At 43.0% G+C, this 27,361-nt stretch overlaps 2 protein-coding genes across 2 annotated transcripts; both read right to left on the bottom strand.

The window, feature by feature from the left end:
• Nucleotides 1-318: 318 nt before the first annotated feature.
• Nucleotides 319-999, bottom strand: LOC146174880 (neprilysin-like). The gene has a single exon (XM_084585479.1). The coding sequence runs from the start codon at nucleotides 997-999 to the stop codon at nucleotides 319-321; it is 681 nt and encodes a 226-aa protein (XP_084441605.1).
• A 572-nt stretch (nucleotides 1,000-1,571) lies between these two features.
• LOC146174881 (uncharacterized) lies at nucleotides 1,572-24,059 on the bottom strand. Its single transcript, XM_084585480.1, has 7 exons — nucleotides 24,055-24,059; nucleotides 21,494-21,791; nucleotides 11,706-11,791; nucleotides 8,841-8,949; nucleotides 8,634-8,726; nucleotides 7,605-7,658; nucleotides 1,572-2,375 (listed from the first exon to the last, which is right to left on the bottom strand). The coding sequence occupies exons 1-7, from the start codon at nucleotides 24,057-24,059 to the stop codon at nucleotides 1,572-1,574; spliced, it is 1,449 nt and encodes a 482-aa protein (XP_084441606.1).
• Between the last annotated feature and the right edge of the window lie 3,302 nt (nucleotides 24,060-27,361).

Here is a 27,361-nt window from a genome sequence, read left to right on the forward strand (position 1 = left end):
AGCATAACATTCCGACGCTTTAGGTTAGACACGAAAGCGGTAGTGTTATTGCAAGACGACAAAACGTAGAAAGTAAAACTGCAGCGCATGTGCGTAATGTCTACACCGAGCGCTAGGGATGGGACTCGTAGTGCCAAACAGCGAAGAGTTCTGAAGCGCACTTGAAGGGAATCATGAGTGCAGCGGGGAAAGCACAAAGAACCAAAGGGCGCAATAAAGCGATTCGGCACAAAACATATGCTGTCTAAAAGTGAAAATGCAAACACGGGATAAATATAAAAAATAAAGATATAGGCAGACACCATAGAAGTATCAAAGTCAACCGAAAAAGTTACACTTCTCGATGGGGTTCATTTCTTCATCAGCTGTGCATCCAAATGCAGCGGCGAACTCGTGCGAGTGACGCAGAGGCACATTGCACTCGTCTCCGTTGCTGTCAGTGGCGCATGTCAAGAAGCAGTACGTCATAAAGAACACCTGATCATCGTGGTAGCTGTCGAGACCCTTAAGTACTACCATACCCCCGTTTCCTTCATCTTTAACAGACGTTTGGTACGCCTGGTACGCGGAACCTAAGGCAGGCAGCAGCAAATAAAGCGGGCTGGAGAACGTGCGCGACTGCGATCCATGCGGAGGTGAGAGACCACTAGCAGCAGCTCCTAAATTGCACTTGACCCGCTCCTCGTATTCTTTGTACCCCGTGGTCCACCAGGGGATTTCGTCGCCTTTCTCGTTGAAACGAATGCCGCGCTCATCAAACGATTGGACCATTGCCGCCGCAAGGCTTGCCCCCAGGGATCCGTACATGACGGCAGACGTGACATTAGTGTACAGAATCGGTGGTTCGAGAGCGCCGACGTCCATAGAAACGCTGTTGTAATAGTAGCTGTAGCGGCTTGTCATGCGGCCACCTCCCAGACGTTTGCTGAAGATGCTGATGTAATCTTCCCAAGCCACAGTCTTTCGGAACGCCTTAGCTAGGTTAATAATGTTGTCCATGAAGGAGTCGCCGATGTCAGGAAAGTTCTTATAAAGCGAGGCAAGGCTGTAGTTAGAAAAGAACCGATTGTCCGGTAACAAATTTTGCCACATAGTATCTAGCTTGCTGTATAACTTCTTTTTAACTACATCATCAATCCACGAGTTGTTTCCAAAATTGATTTTCATATGTTCTCTCAAATTGTCAAAAACGACGTCTAAATTATGACGCACTTCTTTGTTGAAGTGAGCGTAGATATGTTTAGCCAACACTAGCAGGCCGAAATTGTTTTCCACGTGTGACAAGCAGGTTTGTTTTCTGAAGGCTTGGAGCGTTCTTGCGTCCCCCTTGATCCTGATTTCTGGTTTACCAAGCACCGTCCACAAGAACATGCGAATAAACACCCAGGAAAGCACCCTCCGAAATGACGCTTGTGGAATATTTCCCAACAGGTCGCTGAGGTGGGTAAGTATTGCGGAATGCTGCAGCAGCAGAACATCGTCTACACTCCAAGAGAATTCGGGCCTATAAACGTCATTCAGGTACTGCCGCCACTGATCACTCCAAGAAGCCGTGAACTGGTCGACGTCCTTCAGCGTGAGTTTCTGCTCCTCCCTGGCGTCAGACGTGAACTTTGGGATTCCACTGGCGATAGCTTGAAGATGCGCCTTGAGCTCCATGCTGCTACCTGGCGAAGGCACCCCCAAGTAGTCGCAGTGCTCCTTGGCTCCTTGACAAGTGCTGCGAACTGATCGTCCGTCGTGTTTTCCCACTTGTACCAAATGCCGGAGCTTACGTAGAGCGACTTGCGTCTGCTCCTGTAAGCCGGCATGGCACGTACTTTGATTAGCAGGTTGATGTTCCAGTTTACCGTCATGTTCAGTAAAATCATCAATGGGGCCTTGACGAGCTTGTTGGACTCTGGCCACTTTTCGGGCCACTGCAAGCCAAAGCCAATTTTGAAGCTCTTGAATTTTTTTATCTCACTTTTAATCAAATCTTCTGAGTGGTTCGCCATGCAGCTTTGGAAGTACCGTGGTGCTAGGGGAACTGGGGTCATGTTGGGATCTCCCTCAAGTTCTTGAATAGCATTTTGTTTTGAGCGGACGTAAATTCTTTCTATCATTGACTTTTCCTTACTAGCCGGCTTCCAAGAGCCACATACGAAGCTGTAGAAGTTGGCACACGGCTTCACCGCAGTGTTCATGGCAGTCTTTAATAGGTTTGCATGCGATATGCATGCAGTCGTCGAGCATATCATCACTTTACGGGAAGGTTTTAGCCACACCACGATTATTAACGTGCTGGCGATGAAGACAACCGCCATGAGGAAGATGGCTAGCGCGGACATCCGGCTGTATCGGGAGGACGGTGCATTTGCCCCTTTCGAAATGGCCTAGAAGTGAGAAGAAATAAATGAGACGATATTGCAATTATTAAAACATCTGTATTATGTATCGACTACAGTGCAACCGTTTTCATTCTTTGGTGGAATTGTTCGCTTGCTTCTTGCTTAGCTACGCCTTCATAGTACTATATATCACACAATTCTCCAAAGACGGCATCCCTTTTCTTATCTAAATGCACGCAGAATTCTCATACCCTATCTTATCTCCTTAGACCTCAGCACCTTCACATTCTTCAATACATACGTTCTCTGTTTTTGTGGCGTCAACTGGAAATGTGTTCGATATACGAGTCACAGTGGGTTCAGTGTCGTCAATTTGAAGGTGTCAGCGTCTTCACTAGCCTGAGAATCCACCCAATTTACTTTATTTCTAACCCCCAAATTATCTTGCGGGACTATTAAACTTTCCTGCTTCCTTTTCCGATAAGCCATTTCAATAAATCATGATGTTTAACAATATGTATTGCATCAAGGACATCTGAGGCCCACAAATCCAACACGACGATATTGCCTACGATGTGCTTGGTACCTCGTCATATGTGCATGCAAACGATTCTCCCGTCTACGAAAGTCACACCATTGTTTGACAAACAGCAGCCGTTTTAATTAGACCCATTCGTTTGGACATCCTGTGATGTCTTTCCTTGCTTGATGTTCGATTTTAATTCAGGACTAACGAGATCGAGTTCCTCGAATATATTTTCTTCTCGTCCAAGTTGCAAGCCTGGAAACCATGGTGGCATTAATGGAAGGAACAGGCCAGCCATGGCGATGCAGGCGTTAGGGCACTGGTCTATTTTTCTTAATGATGCGGGATCGAATCCAGGCCCTGGCGGCCACTGTTTGGCGAACCTAGGCGCCCAAGTGCTGTACATTGTGAGTGAACGTTAAAGTACCTCCGGCGGTCAAAATTTCCGGACTCCTCCTCTACGTCGTCTCTAATAGCCTGAGTAGCTTTGAAACGGCAACTCCATAAACCAAAGCAATTCCCATGAAATGAAACATTCATGAAACGAACAGTCATGATGGTAGAACTTATAGGACTGCAGTCTCCGCACGGTTAGTACATTTCATCGCATTTTGACTGACCGGCTGCTAACCATGCATGATGTAACAGTGTCAGCTAAAATTATGTTCTAGTACGTTGTTCACGGTGTTTTTTTGATTTCCAGTTTTTTACAATCACTGAGAATACTGAATGCAAAAGACGTTCCTAAACACTCCCACCAAACGAATAAGAAGAAGCCTTGATTCAGCGGAAAGGGAAGTAAAGGGGAATATTTGTAAAAAACATTATTGCAGTATTTTTTATAGATGCAAAATTGATGACAACCAAATAAGAACGCCCCAACAAAATTTAATGTCGTGAGTTCAGATTTCACCAGTGGTATGTTCTTGGTTTAAGCTTTAAACGATTAGTATTTCAACTATAAAATATTTAAAATAATAATTGCATTAGATATGGATAGTCAACTCGTTTTCCTATGCAGGCCACATAGCGGAAACTGCATTCATCAAGGCCAAGTAGCTTCAAATAAATTGGATCACAATATAAAATTATGTAAAGGAACAAAAGGATATAAATATAATAAAATAAACGGCCTCATTACCAGACCATGCTCTGGAATTCTTCATGAAAGCGAAAACCTGTGAGCGCTCAACTCTGCCTATAGTCAGCACGATCGTCGATTGGGGAAAACAGTATTTAAAAGCATAGCATTCCTAATTTGTATCATACCCTAAATATGGAGAAATGCAAATAATAGGCGGATTGCATTCCTCTGCACCTCAGTAAAAAAAAAAAATAGAAGGTACAGTAAATGCAATACCTTCAAGCCTTTTTCCAAAAATGGAAAGAAATAGCAAATTTATTCTATTTTAAGCTGTCAACCCCCCTTTCACAAGCAGAAAACAACTTTATAACTCGTGAAAAGGCGTTAGATATTGCATAAAACAAAATTAAATTAAAGTCAGCATATACGAAAATGGATTTCCGGTGCCTATTCCTAGGGGAAGGAATCAGAAATTCTAAAGAATGAAAGCATGCATGCACTCAGGTTTATATCAAGTTTTATACCTTATTCTATGCAACACAATAGTTTTCAGTGCCTGATATATATATATATATATATATATATATATATATATATATATATATATATATATATATATATATAATATCAGGCACTGAAAACTATTGTATTGCATAGAATAAGCTATAAAACTAGATATAAATCTAAGTGCATCCTTTTATTCTTTAGAATCTATTTTGATTGAAGTCTCATAAGAACTGTCATCATTATTTAATGATATATATATATATATATATATATATATATAAATATATATATATATATATATATATAGAGAGAGAGAGAGAGAGAGAGAGAGAGAACTGATTACTGTAGAAAGAATATATGTAGAACTGATTACTGTTCTTATGAGACTTCAGTCAAAATAGATGTTTTATTAAATATCAAACCAACGACTGAAATTTCAATGGAATTGATTGGAGTTCAAAAATATACATTAGTTGCAACTCAAATTAGTAATAGGAGAATGGACGGCCAACTCAACACCTACATTTTGTTTTCTCGGAATAAAGAATGAGCTCTGCGTAAGTCTGTTAAAAATTCTAATGCAATAAACTAGTCCATCAGCCAGGTCGTAGGGATAAATTTCAGTACAAGCGCTGAATCGTGTATTTGTTTTAACAATTTTAAACTACATAATGCATCACTTTTTAGTCCAGATATTTCTGAGGTAGTGGGGGTTTCTGATGGAGATTTAAAAAAATTACGAGATGAATGTTTTATTGAATTCAAAGTTGTCCCTTTTTGCTGTTTTAGAAATCTGACTGACCGTGATGGGTTGGGGAAAAGCATATGATGGTCTACAGCCTCAAATGTTACCATGACCTACTTAATTACCAGACGAAGATAAGTACACTTATCGAAACGTTGGCCCGACCTGAGAACTGAGGCGTACCCCTTTAACCTTGCTGAGTGTTCCTTCATACTAAGTAAAAAAAAAAAAAGATTTTAGGGACAACTTAATGCCGCTGGCCAAGATGCAGGATTGAACATTGATCTTTTGAAGAAACGCGTCGCTCTAGGAGTGAAATTAGTGGTCATTTACATATATTATGTCGAGGCATGGAAAGGAAAGAAAAATAAAGAGCCTCTGCCCGTCCCACACAGTATAACGGGCTTTTGCAAAAAAAAAAAAAAAAAAACTGCTGTAAATCAAAATATTTCTAATACATTTCCTAAATTAAATGTTGACAACAATTACTGAGTAAGAAAAAATGCATGCCAAAATCTTAGTGCGCAAACAGCAGCTCTGTACACGTGCAACATTTTGAAGTGGCAAAAATGGCGTTTTTGCAATTGCAGAGATAAGCGATTTTTAAGAGAAAGCTACTGCGTAACATGCAAAGCTTCAGTACTTTCCTTTCTGCCCAGACATCGGCCTACCAAATATAAAATTTTCACGAGTGTAGAAAACAGAGCGAGTTGGACTGGATTCATCTTAAAGCAGCGCGAAACACAGGACAAAAGAACAGGAGACGACACAAGCACATGAGCGACAGAAAGCGCTTGTGTCGTCTCCTGTTCTTTTGTCCTGTGTTTCGCGCTGCTTTAAGATGGATAAAATGTTCATTGAAATAAATGATTGCGGGGGTCGATTAGTGCTTTTATCTGAACACACACACACATTGGGAAAGGTTGCGGGTCTCTTTCTTCCATTTGATAAGCGTTTTCAAAGCATAGACAAGGCGCCATTTGCACTGGTGCTACTGTGTCGCGTTAAAGAGAGTCTACTGGGTTTGACAACAGGTGAGAGACATCCATCCGTCTTTGTAGGCGCGTTCATGCAGGTGTTTTGTTCAACATAAGATAGAGAAAATAAGAATAAAAACTACACGCACTCGTTTACTACGAGTTTTAGGCTCAGCAGTTCAGTATTCAGAACTGTCAGTAATCTTTACTATGCCGATGGCTTGTGGTTCCCTTGATTAGTGGCAAACGTACAGGGCTACATTTATATACATATGCGCGGAACTACTGTGTCGATGTAGACAATTATAATTTCGTATAGAAGCTTTTTATAGCATGCTTTTCTTAAATTCGTGGGTAGCCTTCCTGCTAGGAATATTTTCTAGCCTCATAGTTAGCTACTACTTCAACGGACGGCCTTTTTCAGTAAACACAATATTCTAGAATTCAATTTACTACGAGCATTACGTAGGCGCGTCAAATGCTGAGGAGCCACAACGAATTGTACGTGGACCTATACCATCCTGTGTCGTAGGTGGACATTTCAGCCCACATTACATAAATTTATAACACCATTGCCTAAAACCAGTAAGTCGAAATTTGCAAAACAGATTATGCGAAACAGTATGTTCCCACGGACCCACAGTGAAATAATAAGGCGCCAGCAACTGGAAATTTGTCAGTAATTGTGAAGCAACAGGGGGCTAGTTCCTTTCATATATCGGTCATTCCACTACAATTGATTGAGCATTTAGATTTAAGGAGGTCCACTCATATTGTGTTGTTCCTCTGTGGTCAATTTTCATCCCAAACTTCCCCTCACCTATTCACAACCATATGCCTGCTCTAAGGCCGCGAGGCACACGTGTAGAGGCACTAGGTAACTAATGTTCCTTGAAACGCATGGTCGCATTACATAGCAAGGTTAAATGTTATTGGAATGCTGCCCTTTCTTACGATAAGGTGCTCTCGTCATTCCTAATGTATATTTTGTCCGACAGTATCAAGTACGGGGAATATTACTTGCTGAAAGCAAAGAAGAAATATTATTTTGAAATACCCTAAAGGCCCAGAAGGGCATTACATAGGGGGGATGTGGGAGCAAATTAGGGTAGAACAAAAACAGGATTACAGATGATGGTATGGTGGCATGTGAGGAAGGTATATAACTAGTCAAGTAATCTTTATACAAATTTTGGAAAAAATAGTTGGGCAAGCAATATTTCAACATAATCTAATAACTGTAAAAAAAGAAACATGTCCAGTGATCTCAGCAAAAGGGAAAAACATGCACATCGCGCATGACAGGCACTACAAAGCTGACCATGAACCTAGGCTCGAGCGTGAAACCTTTAGGCTGAACCAGCAAATTCTTCGAGACTTTCTTTTTCAACAGCGCTGACAAGGATGCAAAAAGTGGTTCTTGTGCTTGTCTCACCTGCGAAGCTTCAAGTGATAAGAACACATCTCCCGCCTTGGTGGCCACCGGATGCTGAAACGAGAAATGTCGAAGCGCTTACGTCAACCACTTGGCTATTAAGGCATCTTTGAAGCACTGCAAAATAGATAGGCAGCACGCATACGAAGACGGGACACGCTGTAGCGAGGCGCTCTTCGATTCCTTTGCTTAACGTCGGCGGTACGGGTTCCTATTCCTCACGCCGGTTGCGTGAGAAATACCCAGAACCGACGGAAACTATCGTGATTATGCGCGGCTCTTCCCGAACTGCTTGAAATACCTTCGGTTGATACTTGCCTATCTCGAAAATAATATGCTGACTTTAAACGAATAGCCGCAATTAACATTCAGCACCCTATACTTCGACGTCCTCAAACGCAGTAAGCTCAAGTGCTGCTGCCATTGCAGTAAATTGTGTGCGGAGTAAGGATTGAGAAACCATTGACCTTTTTCTATATTGCTTGCGCACATCTTTTGTTAACGAAATCATCGAATAATATCTAAAAACTCCGAGGAAACTGTACCATGTTCTCCAAATAAAGTTTTCATTCGAATAAAGTTATAAACGGACAAAAACAAATTAGCCTAGTTACTCGATTTCGTTCGATCTTAGTAACGCTTCCATGCATCGCCTGGAAAACTGGTTTGGTTTGGTTTTGGTGTTTAACGTCTCAAAGAAACTCAGGCAATGAGAGACGCCGTAGTGGAGGACTCCGGAAATTTCTACCACCTGGAGTTCTTTAACGCGCACTAACATCGCACAGTACACGGGCGCCTAGCTTTTCGCCTCCATCGAAAAGCGGCAGTCGAGGCCGGGATTCGATCCCGCATCCTTGGGAACAGAAGGCGTCTCAAGCGCGATTCTTCCACAAAGTGTTTTTCCTTAGCAACCACAAAATAATGCGAGTTAAGCAAGGCATAAAACTCCCACAAACTCAATCCGCAACCAATATAGACACTGCCATTCAAGTGCAAACTCGGCATATTAGAGTTCACGACAATGCTCACTTTGCCGCCGTCTTCACTCTCTGCATCTGCAGAATCTTTGCGCTCTCTTCGCTTGCCCTGTTTCTGGTGCTTCTTGTGGTGGTCTATTGCCAACTGCGTAAACCCAATAATAAGTAAACGCGATTCATTTTCTAAACTTACTGGAGCACAAACAGCTATTATTTTTAGGATGTCAAAACGACCGTTTCAAGCTTCAAAAACTTTTACCTTCCCTTGTCGCACACTGGCTGGCACACGGCGTAAAGCGCAGAACACGAAGGCGAAACCAAATGAAGGTTTCTGGGCCATTTCCAGCTGCCTATATGCCGCACTGCCACTGGAACAGCGCGTGCGTGTACTTGGTATGTTTCTAGCTCCGGAGTGGGTGAATCGAGAGAGAGGGCTTATGCTCTGAGTAGTTCGCTATAGCTCTGACCTTGAAGACCAAGCGGCGCATGCGCAATTCTGATGTTACAAGACGAATGAGGAGACCATGCCGAGCATCGGCCATCGTTACATTATGCATGCGGCGCGAGGCTTCTGGCGCCATTCATTTTAGAAGATGCCACCATCTGACATCACTCGAAAATACGCCGTGACAGAGGGTGGACGCGCTGCAAAATGTGCGACTTTTGAGATAAATCACTTGCTTCTAACATCTCTAGGATATAGTGGAGGAAGATATCGCTTTATTTCGCCTATGACCCAGGTTCAGATCCGAGATGGGCTCTGAAATCACATTGCCTCCTGTTCTACCCAGTTCAAGCGTAGCTTAACAAATTGAAAAAAAAAAAACGGTGATTTGCGTCGTTAGGATACATGAGAATTAAGACAGCTAACACCTAAGCTTACAGTAGCGCAAACTCATTATTATACGGTTGTAAACTACCAAAACAAAGGTAGTATGGCAGGCCGCGGAAGGAGAGAGGGTAATAGTACCTAAACAGGGGAAAATCAGTTGTGGCGATTTCAAGGACCCCTGCGAAACGCGATGCACAGAACAGCGAAAAACAGCACACGTAGCAGTGAACACCGCGGACGACGAACTAGTTGTCACTATTAGTCGACAATAGTAATGTCATATAAGCATAAAAGATAATACACGCATAAATACATCGATGCTACTGGTGGAACGTATAAACGGAATAGATATTTCGCGAGACTAAGAGAGAACGGCAGCTGTACGTCCACAACGTTCAGCAAAATCATGAATGTACTCAGGCTTTTTGAGTCTTTGCAAGCGATCTAAAATTTTGCATTTATTGCACTGACCTCTCTGACGTGAACGCTTCAAACATAATAAAGGCGTAAATAAACAAGTCCTATGCTCCTTTCAACTAGTGTTCACTACTCAGAGTGCAGCACACCAGTTTTAGTCTTACAATGAATAACATCAGCCGAGGTCTGCGAAAATATATAAATACTACGCCTGCAAAACACCCCCATTTTGATTAGTGTGAACCAAGCAGCCACCACAGGGATAATAGTTTCTAGTTCCTGTTACAGATAAAGCTGTGTTCCGTAGCGAAACCCGCATTACCCTGCGCCAAAAATCGGGAAAATTCATAGCTAAACATAGCGAATCAAAACCAACGTTATCTGCGCTATTTATCTGTCTACCATTTGTGATGCCGGAACGTTTATTAGACACCACAGACTGCAGCCGCATATACAAGCTGTGTTGGAAATAAAGTATCCTCCAGAGAATTGCAGAATATAGTTTTACGAATCATTCTCTGCAGAGATCGTATTTGGGTAAAAATCGCAAACAATCTAGTATCAAAAGAAATACTTCAGTAAAAGACCGTAGACTGATCAGGCTAGCGGAATTAGCTCGAAATGCTTCGTTCTTTACACACATGTCACAATCATTCGGTACGCTGATATTTAGCATGTGATATGAGAAGCACGTGCGGACATGAGTAAAGTGCGTGTTCGCAAGCGAAAGCCGCATTACATAGCTGCATTACATTTCTTAAGCTGGTAAGATCAGAAAATGGTGATATCAGGGTCAATATTCTATTACAAATACACTAATAGAAGATGGCGTCTGGAGAGAGCGCTAACCACGGCTCCTTGCGTGAAACTAAGCCGAACAATGACACTTCAATGCTCTGTTCCTTCTCGGAGGCTTTGCGGGATTCGCGCTCCATTGCAATTCCATATCGCACGCTTGGTCCTACGAGTTTTCGTCAGAAAATAAAGACTTCTCTTTTTGTTCAATATTTACTGGATGGCAGCAAAGTACTCAGTAAGCCTTAAAGAAAAAGCACGCCTATACAATTTTTAGTGCTCATTAAACGGAGGTATTTTTACATGGGGTTGAATGATACGCCTCGCCGCGAGGAACAGTCTAGCTTATCATGACGAAATATTGTCATAGCGTAAGCAATGACATAGATGACCGCGTGCGATTAGGGTTAGGATGGGGTACACAGTTTGCGAAGAATATTGAAATGTTTAACCTACCCGACGACCCACGCTGCCCGTTCCATTCACGTTCGGTGAGGTTGAGAAGTTCGCGAAATAAAACGTGCCATACGATTGACGCGTCCAGCTAATAATCACGGTGATAGAAAAGTGGACCAAGAACTATCTTCAAAGATTCATTGTAGAGGTATTAAACCAGCATTATGCGTTCAACCTCACAGAACACCCAACTTTACCACAGCACAGCAAAATTTCAGCAGAGCCGTCGAGCACGCTAAAACAGAGGAGACGCTCCATGAGGCAAGTAGCCGATGAAAGGATGAACGCGAAAGAAAGGCTTGGTCTCAAACGGTTTTTTAAAGCAGCGTGTCGAGTAATGCAGCTGCCACGGTGTTTAACACTTTCAAGTGTGTTGAGCTAGTCCCTGACGGGCCGAATGAATCAGAAACCGATTGCGAAGCGACACGGGCCAAAGTCAAAACCTTCTCTGGTTCATACTTGTCTCACGGTGGCACGTCTTTTCGTGGAAAGGCGATGGTACACCTGTTGCACTAAATACATAATTATTCTCGGCCGCGTGGCTAACAGAACTCAACCCAACACGTTTGCTACAGATGATGATTGTCTACCTTATTTCCAGTAAAGCGCGGGATCGTTCCTCACTTCCACTGCTGCTTGTCGTCCAGTGTTTTATTTTTCGAGAGCAGCGAGACGCTGACAGGGGTGATGACAACATGCTCCTCGTAAACCTTTCATGTCCACATCTGCAAGGCTGGGTGATAATTAACACAATATTGTCATCTTTGATATCGTGTCACTAATTCTGGACATTTGTACTAAATATTACATATAAACTGAGCAAACCTTCCGATTAAATTCTGCTTCTTGATCATAAGCTTAGTGCAGCTATCTCCATCGCAGTTATTTTGCAAAACAATTTGTGGTACTCCCATGTTGTACACACCCAGTCAAAAAGCTATCTTCTTTTCTCCTCCGTTTTCGTCTCAACAGACGTTGTGCTGCAACCTGCATTCTCTTCCGCTTCTAGAAGCTCATTCATTGGACATTTAATGTCGGCAATGTATTGTCCCACATACCAACGCGGCAATCGCTTTGTAGTTCTGCAACATAATAGATACGAGTTGCAACTTTGACAAGTAATGAAAGTGTCACGCCCAAAAATAGTTGTTGTCACCTCAGTTAATCTGACGAGATCTGCAGTTTTGTCTCAAAAGCAAAGTTTCTCCAATTACCTTCCATGTTATGCCACCTGGACGTCCTTGATAGCTTCGTGTACAGCTTTTTAGATGTTGGCGCACCATATGGTTGCTGGTGGCTTGTTTCTGATAAAGTTTCACATCACACCAATAACACGACCACAGAAGGAGCGTGTTTACATCCACCAGCAACACTTGCCTTGCAGCTGCAGTTCGTGGCAACTAGCTCTCTGCTGGAGGATAGCTGCACAAAAAAAGTTGCACTCATTGAAATCATTCCACAGAAGCTTGTCTAGTTAAGAAAGTAATTAGGCTTGTCGTTCGCCAAAAAACGCATTTCCTTTCCATATGTAAAATATGTCAATTTTAGCCTTGGCGCGTCCCTTAGGAAAAGATGGATTGTAATTTTTCATATTAACTGGTTTCTACCTTCGAGCATTTGCTCCCCGAGCCCAAAAAGAAGACAACGGCGTGGTTTTCAAGGTCCCACACTCGGAAGGTGTGGCATCTTATTTTGGTGAAATCAAGAAATTTTCCCAAAGCATGGAACCGCACAAGGCGGGCGTCGTGCGAATGAGTAGAGACCGTAGCGCGAAGGCGTCACACTGCGATACATTCCAACACAAGATTGGCTTGAAACAAAGACGTGCCGGACGCACAGCCACGCTCAAACAGGACGTTCTTGCTGGAATGACAGCAAGCGCGAGGAACCAAAACTGTACTCAGGATCCTCAGGGCTACATTCTGTGACCAGGCGTATTACTAATCGTGCGATAAAATAAAGGCAAGGTGCAACTATTCTGCACCCTGCCCCCTTTCTTTCCGCTGCCTGCAACCAGGGTGTTTATGATATTAGATAGAAATTTCTGTGGCCGGCAATATCCCTTTACTTCCTCTTTGATTATTTTTTATAAATCCCCCTCCCCACCACTAAGAACTTTCTTGCAGTTATACCTGATAGAGGAACTAAGTAGGTTCCGAAACGTCGCGTGTTTTTGTTCCATTTTTTTGTTGCTGTTCCTGTCTCTAGCACTTTAGGTTGCAAGAATGTATCGGTAATCCGGGCAGGTTTTTATATTGAATAAAGGTAGCAGCGCAACAGTCAGCATGCTAAAAGCCAGCAGATAAATATACAGTTCTTAACTTTATTTGACAGTTTTCGATGGCGCACTGACGCTTGTCTGCACTACGCACCGGGATGTTACGTGGTCCTCAACACACGAAATTATCTCCTTCACCTCGGGTACATGGCCTCCTTCAAAAAACTGCGTTCCTTTCCTGGTATTTGCACCGCAAAATAAATTTGCAATCCATTAGCAGCTCCAAAGCCCGCCTCTACAATGAGCGGCACACTGCTAGGAGACGACATATTCGTGGAGACGCGGAGGGAGCCTTCATGATAGGAACGAGGAACCGACCGCGCGATGCGCTGAACGTAGCCTCGGCGGTGGCGGTGCCTAGCGGGTGCAGGGTGCCCATAGAACACGACAGAAGTGCTACAAAGTCTGGAAGTATAGAGTCTTAGACATTCTTGCCACCGCAGCTATGTCAAATGGTCGTTCTAGAAACATGGTCACTTACAACTACAAGCTCATAGGTATGTCTAAATATTAGAGGCACCGATTAAAGGAATATCAATTCAACGAGGTGCCAACTGCATGTACGCGAACGATGGTTTGCAGCGGGCGCTGCTGCCGGGAGTCAGTAATGCCGGTTCGGGATCCCTAATGACCGCAACTTAAGCGTCGGCTGCGTTTTTATATAAAAAGTGGGTAAATTCTGAAAATATGACCAGTCATTAACAGATGAGCGTAGTGTCATTGCGTTTTTGAAGTGCATCATGAATATGCATCATTATGAGTATCTATCATGCCCATATGGAAATCTAGGCGCCCCTGCACAGCTTGCTAAGCTAACTGAAATGAAGTAATACTAATCAAATCTTCATCAGGTCCGATCTCAGGTTACTCAGCACACGGCCTGGCTCAGAATACTGACAGACGTTTTCAATTGAGCCGCCACTCCGCAGTTCTTATCTAAGTTATATTGGTTATTGTCGTGCGCGTCTAACATTTATTGAACAGGAATTAGCCATAATGCGACATTCGTTCTTGTGCGTTATCTTTCAGGAATACCGGTTAAAGTATACAGCGAATAAATATATATAGCGCTGATGCCAAATATGATGTAAAAGGTATATAAGTGACCTCATGTTGATTTTCAAGGTGTTTTAGGCATTTCCCGCAATCGCTGCGGAGACAACGTGCTGGGGCTTTTGTTGCTTTTACTTCCTTGTACCATTTCAAGTTAAAACGGCATTGACTCATGAGTACGTTTTCACTCGGTCCGCATCAAGTAGTGAAATTCCCACCTAGGGCTGTGTATATTGCGATGCAAACCTGCTAAATAGAAACCAACACAAGGCACTCAGGCGACGGACCGTATAGAAGTTGGTAATCCCCTTAAAAAATCAGTTGTGCGACTCTTGTTAAAAGAGATAATCGGTTAGGCAACTGCGCAAGAGAGAACAGAATTACTCGCAATATTTACTTAAGAAGTAAGCCTTAAGAAGAAAAAATATAAGAGGACTGTCTTTTTAGGATTATAACTGCTAAAATCTTGTAATCTATTGTCTCTGATGGAGTTCTTACTGTGTTCAACGGCTTCTTCAATAGTGGAGATCTATTCCCTGACGAAATGTCCATCAAGGCGGGCGGTACTAAAATTTGCCCGCACAAACATATAATATTGAAGATAATTTTCTCACCCTATATTTCCATGTAATTATTCGCGTCTGTTTATCACGCGTACTTTTCTTCTGAGATTTCATGATGATATTTCGAAGGTTTCTGTTATAGTCTGTGCTCTACATTTGTGCCTTTTTATTATGGTGTGCTCAATGCCTTTTTACGGCATCTATGTTTTAATCGCGTATGTGATTTTATGTCTGAATTTTACCATTACTCTCTCTCATTCATTGTCAGCGCTGTATAGTGCTTCGATTTATGCCGTTATGCCATTATTAAATTTTTGTTATAGCTAAATAAAAATTATTGCACTGTATATTTTGCTCAGATTGAGTAACCTGATCCGGTACAAAGTAGAAGAAGCCGCCGTATCGATATAGGCCACCTTCTTTTCCCTTAAAATATTATCAGTGTCTATCTACACTTTAAAAAAAAACACTAACATGTATGTTTCGTAGTGTGCCGTTTATTCTGGCATAGCTTTACTTGCGCGCAGAATAGAATGTCCTTGATTACTTTGATTTGCTTCAATGTAAGCAAAGTAAGTCGATTATAGAATCCTTAAACGAGGCGAGTTAGTGTGCCATGTTTACATAACAGAGTACGGCCACGGGCTCTAGACTCCCAATGAAGTACGGCATCTGGGAATGTCGCTTCCTTTATTTAGACCGGCAGCGCCTATGCTAGAAATCGCCCCCTCTTTTTATGGCTTCTCCTGCAAAACGAGCTAGACCTACAGAATTCAGACTGAGCACCCCAGACCCTTCTTCCTTAGAAAGTAAACTATGGTAAAACTGAGGACCAGTTCCATGCAGCAGGGCTCATCTATTATTGAGACGAGCAGATATGATGCAGGAATTAGGTCAGAACTCCTCCTGCCTTGATAGAGTTTTAGGAGCCAGTACCTACGATTTGTGAGTGGCGGACGAGCCATGTTCTGAGAACAAAGCAAAGCGGCATGAAATCGTAAATATAATCCAGGGAAAATTGTTCCGTCGCGGGAACAAGCCCCCCCCCCCCCCCCCCCCACCCCTCTCCTCCATAAACTCTCGCTCTCTCTTTTACGGAAACCAATTGATTCCGTTCCCGAAACCATGCCCGTAGCACATCTGGCGCGTCCAGACTACGTATCATCTCCACGGTATAAGAAGTAACTTAGGAAAGTATACTATATTTCGAGTCTCTTATTTCGGCGCGGTGCCAGCATGGTTCCTATGTGAACACACATAGGACATGCAAATTTACACGCGTGATTCTCAGAACACGCATGCATCCCTTCAGAGCCTTTTCTGTAAGACTGACTGCGGATAAACTTTGATGTTTCAGAGAGTAAAATTAGAATACAACAAGACAACTGTACATCCGGAGTCGCCCTGTCCACCAAAGGCCGCACCAATAGCATTGTACAGCTTGATTAAAGCTGAGTTTTCATATATGTTGTGTGGTCTTCCACTTTGTGGGGAAACTCAAGAATCATTGATAATTAGTTTAAGAGATTACAAAATAGGTCATTATGCATAAAATAGTTAGGAAATTGCATGCACGCTAATTAGGATGCGAAGGGGAGTAGTGGACACAAAAAGGTAAAGATAAGCAAGATCAAAGCATACCGGGCCGTTTGTCATTTTGCACTTAGCCACACATACCGAGAACCAATTTCTTTACAAACCAACTACCATTCTTTTATTCACAGTAAGAAAGGGGAAACCTTCACAATGTTCCTATTCGTGGTCTCTTGTCCTCTTCCCAACTGAAGGTGCAGCAGTCACTAAGAAATTTGCTAACCACCGCTCCTTTGTTTGCTTTTCTAACTTTTCAAGTCAAGAGCATATTCGTATAATAGAAATAGCGCAGATAGTTTGACTGGATAAGGGTGTTTGCAGATACTTTAAGCATAAAAAGAAGCAAAAAGCCTTTTTAGTGCTGGGGTTAACACTAAATTGCATTTATTATATATGGCTCAAATTAAACAGCGAGACCTAGGCGAAACTCATTCATCTCATATTTCTCTCAATATTCGTTCTGAAGACAGAAAACATTCAGAACCAGAAGGCCGATAGAAAGACAATGCAGAATCATTATAGATAAGAAATGCACTACCGGAAAAACAAATCAACCTTCAAGGACTCTGTTGGGAGTTAATAATGGGAAAACTCTTAATAAAAGTGTTACGAGGGTGAGTCCACTACAATATCTTATACATGTGTCATAAGGGCTTAGCTTATAAATAAAGGAAAATATCAATCAGTGATGCCCTGTTTTGTACCCATGTGTTATATAAAAACCACGTAAACAGCACGTGCCTGAAATGTAAATGGCGCCCTTTAGAACAAGCACATAACATAAAGAGGAGAACGTAGAAGCAATTTCCCGCGTTCAGGGCTGTATATTACCAAGGACCACGGTTCGGCTTCCCAGGCCCAAATTCCGCAACGACCTTCGTACTAGCAGCATACCTCAACCGTTCTACGGCTAGAAATAGATTTTCCGGCACAGAGTAGCGCTGCAGAAGAGCGATAAATTGCTCCCGTCACTGCATGTACTGCAATGCCTGAAGTGGCATATTCACAAATCCCGAAAAAAAAAATCTGCTCTGAGCTACAAGCTGGCATGCCAAAAAGTGTTTGTATATGCAATGCGCGTGGCCTCGATACGGCACGTGGGCACGTGGCTGTGCCAATTCCCGGCGAACTAGCCGCCGCTACTACGACCCCCGAAATTGGTAGGCGGTTGTCTTGGTGCGGAGTGAAAAGAGGAAGTTGATTTACTAGCAATATCTTTCACGTGTACATTATTCTACCTTTGTGGCATCCATTATTCACGTGAAAAAATAAGGGTTAAAAGAAAGTTTTCGTACGTAGCAGGACATGGGAGTATGACAAGGTACACCACATTAGAAGCATTATACCACACAACAAAAGACAAAAACACCGCACACACAGTAGGAGAAGCGAGTTATTGTGCATGCGTAATTCAACAATTTGCTATATTCTCAGTAACCCATTATTAATTATTTCTCTACAGCGTTTCTATAGGTAAGAAAAGAGGCATCCAAAATGAATCACGGTGATGAGGTAGCAACTTAGAGCGTAATTTTGTTTCAATTTTCATTTTAATGGGCTGTCCTAGGAGCACATTAAATAATATAAACGTGCATCACGAGTGGAGAAATGCGAGAGAAGAATACAACTCTTAAGGTACATATTGGAATTCTCATTAGGAAAATGAACTGGGTTACCACTTTGTGCCGTCTTAGCAAAATGACGGCCGAATAACAAAACCCCAAAGCAAGACAAACTACGCAAACGAACATTTAAACACATAAATGGAAAACTCCTTACTTCTCCCGGCGGAACGACACATACACACTAAATAAAATTAAAGAGGGTCGCTTATGTGTCTTTTAGAAGAACGGCGAAAACCTAGAAATCTAAAGCTTAGTTTGTAGACAGGAAGAGTCATGCCTAGTCATTGTAGTCATTATCACTCATATCTAAGCGCTTCTAGTCATTTCCAATCAGTTGCGCCTATTTCCAATCGGTTGCGGTCATTACAAGTTGTCGTTTGATATACTTGTCTTTTCGCAGTAAATAGCAGTCGTCATGATTAATGCCTAATCGTTTTGCCCATTTCCACTCAGTTGCGATCATTTCAAGTCATCGTTTGACAAATTTGTCGTGTAGTTGTTATAATATGTCAGGCCTGTAATTGGTGTCATTAGTATTATAGCTAAGCATTTTTACACATTACCAATCAGTTACGGTCATCACAAGTCGTTTATATTGATCGCTTCGCAGTCATTAGCAGTCATGATGAGTCGTGCGTATTGTCTTGGCATTTCCAATTAGTTGCAGTAATTAAGAGTCATTTTTAGTCATTCTTAGTCATTGAAAAAATTCAGTACCTCTGCCGATCTCTATAACTTTTATTCATTACCTATCACTGTCAATTGTTTTCATTCTTAATTCTCCCTCTAGCACTTCCGCTATTTGCGAGTGACACATCAGCGGACAGATGCGACGCAGCTCCTGCGCACAGCTCATGCGCAGTGATTTTCGTTCCATGAGCTTTGAAAGGATTTCGCCTTATCAGTGAGGTTCAGGATCTTCTTATTGTTTTGCCTTGATCATCTCAGGTGCGCGTCTATTAAGCATTAGAGCAGTAGAAACGAAGTCAAAGGACGCTAACACAAAGAGAACCGAGAAAATGAACTTCAGTCATTGCCAAAAACAATGTAATGAGCGTATACAAAACAGTTTGGAACGGGACGTGCCTTCTAGTTACCAAAACTGTGTTAGCGCAAAGTTAAGCTCTCAGGCCACATGACTCGAGCCCGCAGCTATCCGCGTCACGTATTCTTCATAGCCATAGTCTACTTAGTTCTTGGGATCAAATCTGGCTTGGAACCGCTCTTTTACAACTTTACAGGCTCTAGAGAAAACCGAGACTTTAAGGTAGTTAAAACAAGTAGGACGAAGGAAAGATTCAGCGCACATGTGGGAGTTGATTTACGCGACGAAATTCACTGCATAGTACGAGTTTTTGTTGCAGTTTAGCACAGAGCTTAATCGCCTTAATCAAGCAACTTTCGGTGCTCACTTCCTAGGAAGAATTCCCGTGTCGAATACACTGCCCGATGTCGATAGCGAAACACAGCGTTTACTGCTGTGCCCAAGGATGCGGGATCGAATTCCGGCCGAGGCAGCCGCTTTTCGATCGAGGCGAACAGCAAATCGTCAGTGTGCTTGCGATGGCAGCGCACGTTAAAAACCCCGGAAAATTTACGGAGCTGTTCAAAACTGCCTCTCTCCACAGTTTGAGGTGGTATAGGAGTTTAAACCCCCCGAACCAAACCAAAAGATGTAAGCGCTTTTCTCCCCACTCTGCAGCGCTGCCGAGGGTTATCCTGTGCACATGGGAGCCATTTTCTAAGCAAATAAAACACCAGTATTATGTTACCCTTATAAATGTCGCACTTCCCAACAGGACAATGCTCGCATTGATCGGAAACTAGGGCTTTCTATCAGTGTTTAGGTTGTGGCATTTTTTCAACCCGCGCGTATTAGCTCCCACGCTGATTAACTAATACTGGAACTCAGTAAGTGCTTACCATTGATGAGCACAAACGTTAAAAAGTTGATGTTTCGCGATTTTTTGAGAATACTTATTCGACATACAAAATGCAGCACTACTAATAGCCCAGCATGTGTTTTGTGGCTTTCTGACATTAGGGAAAAAAAAGGAGCAATTTTAAAATGGACCATGTGTAAGCCAAATGCCACTTAATACACAAAGCATACAAGAAAGTCTGGAAAGATGTGCTATGCAACTTCGATATGTTTAACTGCCTGGGATCCTAGAAAGCAAGCGGAAGCTGTGGTATTACTTGTAAGTTCGCACATGCTGTATATCACAGAGCAAGCGAAAGAGAGGACGTATATCAAAAGCTTGTGTCAGGCTGTGGAACACGCGAGAGTGAAAGTCCGGTTTTCAAAACTTGACTCATGATAACCAGCTTGGAAAAAAAATTGAGAGTCGACAAAACTAGCTTCTCCTTCAAATGCGGCTCTCTATCCGAGTCGCAACTATTGAAAAATAAACGCTTTGTCGAGCTTTCAAATTGCGTTACCTGTAATCAGCATCACCTTCGTAAGAGAATCAGCACTACCTTCTAGTCGATTGTGTCATCACACTTTTTTCAACATTTCGGTATACAATTGCTTACGAGGTCTAACATTTACGGCTCAATTATGCTCCACGCGTGACGTGATTTCGAGAAGGTAACTAGTGTCGGGTACAGATGTAGAGAGGTTGGAAACGAGAAAAATCACCATTAGGTAAAGAGTTCTAAACAGGTGACAGTAAGAAGAACGCTGATAAGAACACCATTTTTCGTTCCATAGGCCTCTGGGTTGTCCTCAACGTAAGTAGAACTCTCTTGGTTAGCCTCCACGTTTCAGCCCCATAGGTTAATGTTATCTAATGTTACCCATAAAACGAAAAATGGTAGGGGTATCATTAAGAGATAGGAAGCGTCCTGATTGGGTCAGAGAAATAACTCATGTTACCGACATTCTAGTGGAAATTAAGAAGAAGAAATGGGCATGGGCAGGACATGTAGTGTGAAGAGAGGACAACCGATAGTCGCTAGGGTAACAATCTGGATTCCAAGGGAAGGAAAGCGTAGCAGGGGCGGCAGAAAGTTAGGTAGGCGGATGAGGTTAACAAGTTCGCAGGGGTCAAGTGGATGCAGCTAGCACAGAACTGGGTTAAGTGGAGAAATATAGGAGAAGCCTTCGCCCTGCAGTGGGTATAATCAGGCTGCTGCTGATGATGATGATGAATAAGAATACACCTCCGAGGACAACTTTTGGGTGAGACACGACATACAATTAACACGCGCACACTATTATCGCCATGAGCTAGAGACGCTCACAGTTTGCCTTTGGGTAAAGCGTGTGCGTATGTTCACAAGCAAATGTCTCACGCGCAAATGTCCCTGGCTGTGCACAAGTGGAAACATGCATGCCAGTTGGACGTTGAAATCCTTGTTCTCGTGCGCCGGATTGCCGGGGTTACTGTCGCAGAACTGCTGGTAATAGTTCATAAAGAACAGCTGACCGTTGTAATCGTCCTTGATATCGGACAACACGTAGGCATTTTCCAGGCCTCGTGTGTAGGTGATGAGGAATTCCGTGACATCTTCTGGAGGTCGCGTCCCGGTCCTTGTTCTCCTGGAGGTCACGAAATATTTTTCTAGCCGGTTGTATTTGCTCTCGTAGCACCTGCGAAGGAACGACTGGAATCAGAACTCTTTGTTTGAGGAGAGAATGTATCAAGTGTAGCGCAGTGCTCCAGATACATGTATCTCGTAAGCTGTACAAACGGAACAAAGCTGCTCAAAAGTATGTTCCATCGTTTACACAGTTTCTGAGTCACTTTGTTATACAAAGAATTGTGATAAAATAAGAAATGAAATTTTAAGTCAATAAATTTCTAAATAGGAATGTTAACAAAGGTACAAATTTAGGTTCAAAAAGTGTTTACATACTAGCAACGAAAAGCTGATTGGTCCACAGTAATTGTTAACATTTGCTGGACACCATTGATTATCCTCATTAACCTATATGTTGTTCGTAACTCGCTTATAGTTTAATACCTTAAGTTCGGCCACTGCTATCTCAAACATGATTTATTGCTAGCAAAGAGGTACAAGCTCTCGAATGCATTAAGTGAATGAGCATTACATCAGAGATAAAGCCCCACTTATCCAAACCGCGGAAGTGTCTACACGAGTTAGGAGTGCAGCATTTGACCCCAATGTTGAAGGATCCGATCACCTTCACCCTTCTATCTCAAGTTAAGAGCGGGATTTATCACCCCTTTTAAAGCGTAGTCTCCTGGCTTAACACAAAACGACAACCAACTGCTAGATACCGCCTTTCGGTCATAACCGTGATATTTGTTTTCCAACGAGAGACATAGGATTTATGACAAGAACAAGACATTTCATGATACCATGTTAAAACGTCTATGCCTAATTCCACAGGGTATAATGATAAGGAAAATAATATTTTTTGAAGCCATAAGCCTTTTAGGCTCATGCTGCGTTGGTAGAAGGTAACCGCCGGTCGCGAACGCCAGAAACATCTTTAAAAAATGTGCTCGATACGGAGACAGTACAAAAAATTTGGTATATGATGTTTTATGGCGCATGACCAACTATGGCTATGATGGGCCAAACACAGAATAAAGAGGGAAAAATGATTGATAGTGATAGCGAAAAATAGGAGTTATAATAAACATTAGTAGATGTTATATAGCTAATAATGACTAATAACGACTATTAACGACTTGTCGTGACAACTTATGACTTGCAAACACTACTATGAGTTGTAATCACCCATATATGTAACCACGACTTGTAACGACTACAATTGTGGACTAATAACAAAAATGCTTAGTAATGACTGCTAATGGCTTGGATTGACTACTAATGACTTGTATTGGCCAGTACTTCTAACGACGACTTATAACGAATCAAATCATTAGAAAAGACTAAACATCCTTCGTAATGAGTAGTATGATTAAAATGACTACTAATGACTTGTAATGACCATATGTCTAAACATACCTTCTAACAAATGCAACTATCAGAAATGACTAAAATGGTTAATATTAGAGTTGTAATGACTAAAGCAACTACTCTAACGACTACTTCTACTGCTACAAAGCTTGCATTATCTATCTCTTTAAAGATATCTTAAAATACCAAGCAATTCATTTCGTTTCGTGTCTGAGGCAATAATGCGGACACCTAATTAACACTCAAAAAAGCACTTGCTGCTGGGCTAGTTGGTTTTGGTTCATATTTAAAATAGTTTAAGGCGCAAAAAACAGACAAACACAAAGGTAAGTGACAGGACGAAGCGCCAACTTCCAACTGATTTTATTGCATGCAAGAAAACCTACTTAAATAGCTTTGTAGTCACATGAGGAGGTGTCACCTAAAGCTCAGGAACGACCTTATAAGGCGCGCTGAAGGAATATCTTTTCACAGTTATATAAAACAATTGATGTGTCGCCTACACTCATGTCGCCTTTCTTATTGATATAAAACGCTTCAATCAATTCCCTGGCATTTTTATCTTTGCTTTTGCCCAGAATGCGCACATCAGTGAAGCATGGCTCACAATTGCGGGACGGGCATTCATTAATGTGCTTAGTTATATGGGTGCCTTCTTTGTTCTGTTGTACGTTTCTCTCATGTTCCCTCGTCCGCTCATTCAGGCACCTGCCTGTCTGACCTATGTAGGAGTGGCCGCAAGACAGGGGGATTTCATATACAACCCCTTCAGCACATTTCATGAACGGTCTCCTGTGGTTCGTTCCGCAGCCTCGTTCCTTGGTATTTTCTTTATCGGTACGGAAGCAAAGACCACCTAGCTTTCTCGGTACAGAAAAGGAGAGCCGCACACCATGGCGGCTGGCAACTTTTTTCAAATTATGGGCCACACGATGCACGTATGGCACCACCACTGGTCTTACCTCATCTCGAGGGACCTCCGGCCTAGCTGTACCAGTACCCTTCTTTGTCTTGTTTAGCAGACATTCAGCCACCGCGGTCACGAGCGAACGGGGGAACCCGGCTGCAAAAAGCCTAGCCAATTGGTGATTAAATCACAATTGGCTCGTACATGTTAGGGCTCCGTGCTCCTGTGTTGAGCAGAGTGCTTCAGGCATGCCTTTCAGTTTGTCTGGATGCGCCGTTGACTGCAGTCACTCTTGCCTACAAAGCTGGTCCGCATGAGCAGCATGTATACTTCTATGAAATGAATCGTGTTGTATTTTTTTACTCCTCTCAGATATGATAGGTTTTGCCTTTTCTGCTGTGGATAGTAGACGAGTCCGGTATAGCTGTGCAGTGGGTAATTTTAATGTATTTTTCTCCAGCGTTTCTCTTACCGAGTATTTTTGGCTTATAATCTGGTGTAGTGAATGACGTCTCTCTCATCAGACTAGATTTATTAGGTGTATTTACTCTTTTGTTTTGTCTCGGCATTACATCGATTTTCATCCTGTCTCGCATGTGCTTAGTTTGTCACGCTTTATTTTTTCTTTGATTCTTCTGTTCCCTAGTTTGGTTTCTTTTTCTGTCTCTGTGAATTTGTTAACCAACGATAACAATGCAATGGGAAACTGTCATTGGCTATTGTCCACCCTATTTTTTTTTCATTTCTTTTCTTGAGGACTGTCCTGATTACTATTTTACCTCAGTCTGTCGTTTTTATGTTTTGTGCGTTTGCCTCTCTCTCCGTTAGTTCTTGGACATTTTTGTATGTCTGTCGCTTCAAGGCGAAAGCCTTTATTGGCTCATCGTAGTCGTAAGCAAACGTGTCACAGTTTTCCGGTGGCTCTGATACTTTAAACATTTAGCTGGGGTTTAGATTTAGTTAAACCCAGTAGGTTGGGTAAGCGAAGTAGACGTAGATTATCTTTCTGTTCTTTCTTTTTCTGCCTCTGCGGCGCGGCGTGGCTACCCACCGGGTTTACCCGACGGCTCAAACAGGGGCCCCATCTGCGGTCGCTGTAAATGTCAAACGTGGCTACTGACCGGGTTTACACGACGGGGTGAAACCTGGCGTACAAAAATTAATTGTTAACCTTGTGTCCCACCGGGGAATCGAACCTCCCTCCCTTGGATCTCCAGCCCAGCGCTATACCACAGCACCGCACCCCGGATTAGTTTTTTTTATTGCCTGGCTTTGGGACACGACATAACACGCAACCGATAAATACATTAAAAAGACACACAAGTCAATATAAAAGAATGAACGTCATGATCAGTCAGCGTTAGACTTGCCTCATCACATCAAAACACCTGCAGCGACAAAAAAGACTCTAACCTTGAGAACCATTGAGGAGGTTCTGCATCCACTTTTTGGATAGCAATAAACCACTCAATACTGACTCGAAAATAAATTCGAGCAGGTCTGGCATAGCTGTCACAGTGATAGCCTGCCATTCTGGAGCGCGATATACAGTGGAGGCCCATAGAAATAATTAAGCCAAATAGAACCCCATCCTCATTCTCTACGTTTAAAAATCGAATGCTGTGCGAGTCTAGTGGAAAATGTTTTTTTTATGGTCCGTTGTAATATAAATGCTGAAACAAACCACATCGACAAAATAGAAAGGCGCAGCATCTTGTCCGCAGACAACGGTCACATCCAAGCGATTTTCAGGGAACATTACCAGGGGCGCATTTAAAAACAAGTTTATGGAGCTGATACCGCGCCTCGATGATGAAGTAAAACATCGATTAGAACTAGACATAAGGGAGAGAGAGACGTCGAGAATTCAAGTGACAGGTTAAAACCCGGTGAATCACCGGGACCAGATGGGTTCATCATCATCATAATCAGCAGCAGCAGCAGCAGCAGCGGCGGCGGCGGCGGCGGCGGCGGCGGCAGCGGCGGCGGCGGCGGCGGCGGCGGCGGCGGCGGCGGCGGCGGCGGCGGCGGCGGCGGCGGCGGCGGCGGCGGCGGCGGCGGCAGCGGCGGCGGCAGCAGCAGCGGCAGCGGCGGCGGCAGCAGTAGCAGCAGCAGCGGCAGCGGCAGCGGCAGCGGCAGCGGCAGCGGCAGCGGCAGCAGCAGCAGCCGCCGCCGCCGCCGCCGCCGCCGCCGCCGCCTGACTATACGCACTGCATAGCGAAGGCCTCTCCCATATTTCTACACTTAACACGGCCCTGTGCTAGCTGCATTCACTTGACCTCCGCGAATTTCTTAACCTCATCCGCCCACATAACTTTCTGCCGCCCCCTGCTACGCTTTCCTTTTCTTGCAATCCAGTTTGTTACTCTAAGCGAACATCGGTTATCCTCTCTTCGCACTACATGTCCTGCCCATGCCCATTTCGTCTTCTTAATTTCCACTAGAATGTCGGTAACTTGAGTTATTTCTCTTCACACTCTGCACGCTTCCTATCTTTTTATGTTACCCCTATCATTTTTCGTTCCATAGCCCTCAGGGTTGTCCTCAACTTAAGTAGAACTCTCTTGGTTAGCCTCCACGTTTCAGCCCCATAGGTGAGTACAGGTAAGATGCAACTGTTGTATACTTTCCTATCGAGCGATACCGGTAAGCTGCTAGTGATAATCTGCAGGTGCTTGCCAAATGCGCTCCATCCCAATCTTATTCTTATTTCCTTTTCATGGTCCGGACCTGCTGTTACTACCTGTTCTAAGTAGACATAATCGCCAGATGGGTTCAGCGCGGGTTCTTACAAACACTTCAAGCATGAAATTATCCCTATATTGACCATGATTTTTAACGATGCCTTCAATGTTAATTCACTGCGTCCATAATATGCGTCATCATAAATGATCCTAATCCATAAAACAAATCAGAAAATAAATTATGACGGGTTATAGTTTTACAGCCCAAAACGCTTACAAACGTTGAATACAAAATATTTATTAAGATATTAGCTGGAAGGTTGCAGACCCTGATTAAGGGCATAGTTTTTAGCGGACGTGTGGTATGAAAGGACGCTAGATGTTTTCCAATATTGTCACGTAGTGGTGACAAGGCCGTTGTCACCGAGAGAAGACACCGGCTTGATGGTACTGAAATTAACTCTTTATTGGGCTGACTTGAGCCCGCAAAAGAACTAAGCAACTCAGCGGCGGCGATAGCAACAAACGTGCTCGTCAATTGCCGAACAAAGAATGCCTGTCACACTTGTCAACGCTGAATTTAAAGGCTGCTCAGAACAATCTAGATAACGTCGCAAACTGCTGCTAGTACACCCTGGAACATTGTGGAAACATAAGCAAGTGATCGGAATCTTCGAG

Source organism: Amblyomma maculatum, chromosome 11 (assembly GCF_055883805.1).
Source record: "Amblyomma maculatum isolate TAMU_Amacu chromosome 11, ASM5588380v1, whole genome shotgun sequence".
In the NCBI taxonomy this organism is placed as follows: Eukaryota; Metazoa; Arthropoda; class Arachnida; order Ixodida; family Ixodidae; genus Amblyomma; species Amblyomma maculatum.

Excerpts from the sequence above, each read along its gene's own strand:
- LOC146174880 (XM_084585479.1), bottom strand. The coding sequence starts at position 999 with ATGGACAACATTATTAACCTAGCTAAGGCGTTCCGAAAGACTGTGGCT.
- LOC146174881 (XM_084585480.1), bottom strand. Across the intron at positions 11,792-21,493 it reads ACAGCCAGGGACATTTGCGC|GTTTACGAGGAGCATGTTGT; the intron begins GTGAGACATTTG and ends TGGACATGAAAG. Across the intron at positions 7,659-8,633 it reads AGAGTGAAGACGGCGGCAAA|CATCCGGTGGCCACCAAGGC; the intron begins GTGAGCATTGTC and ends TTCTCGTTTCAG.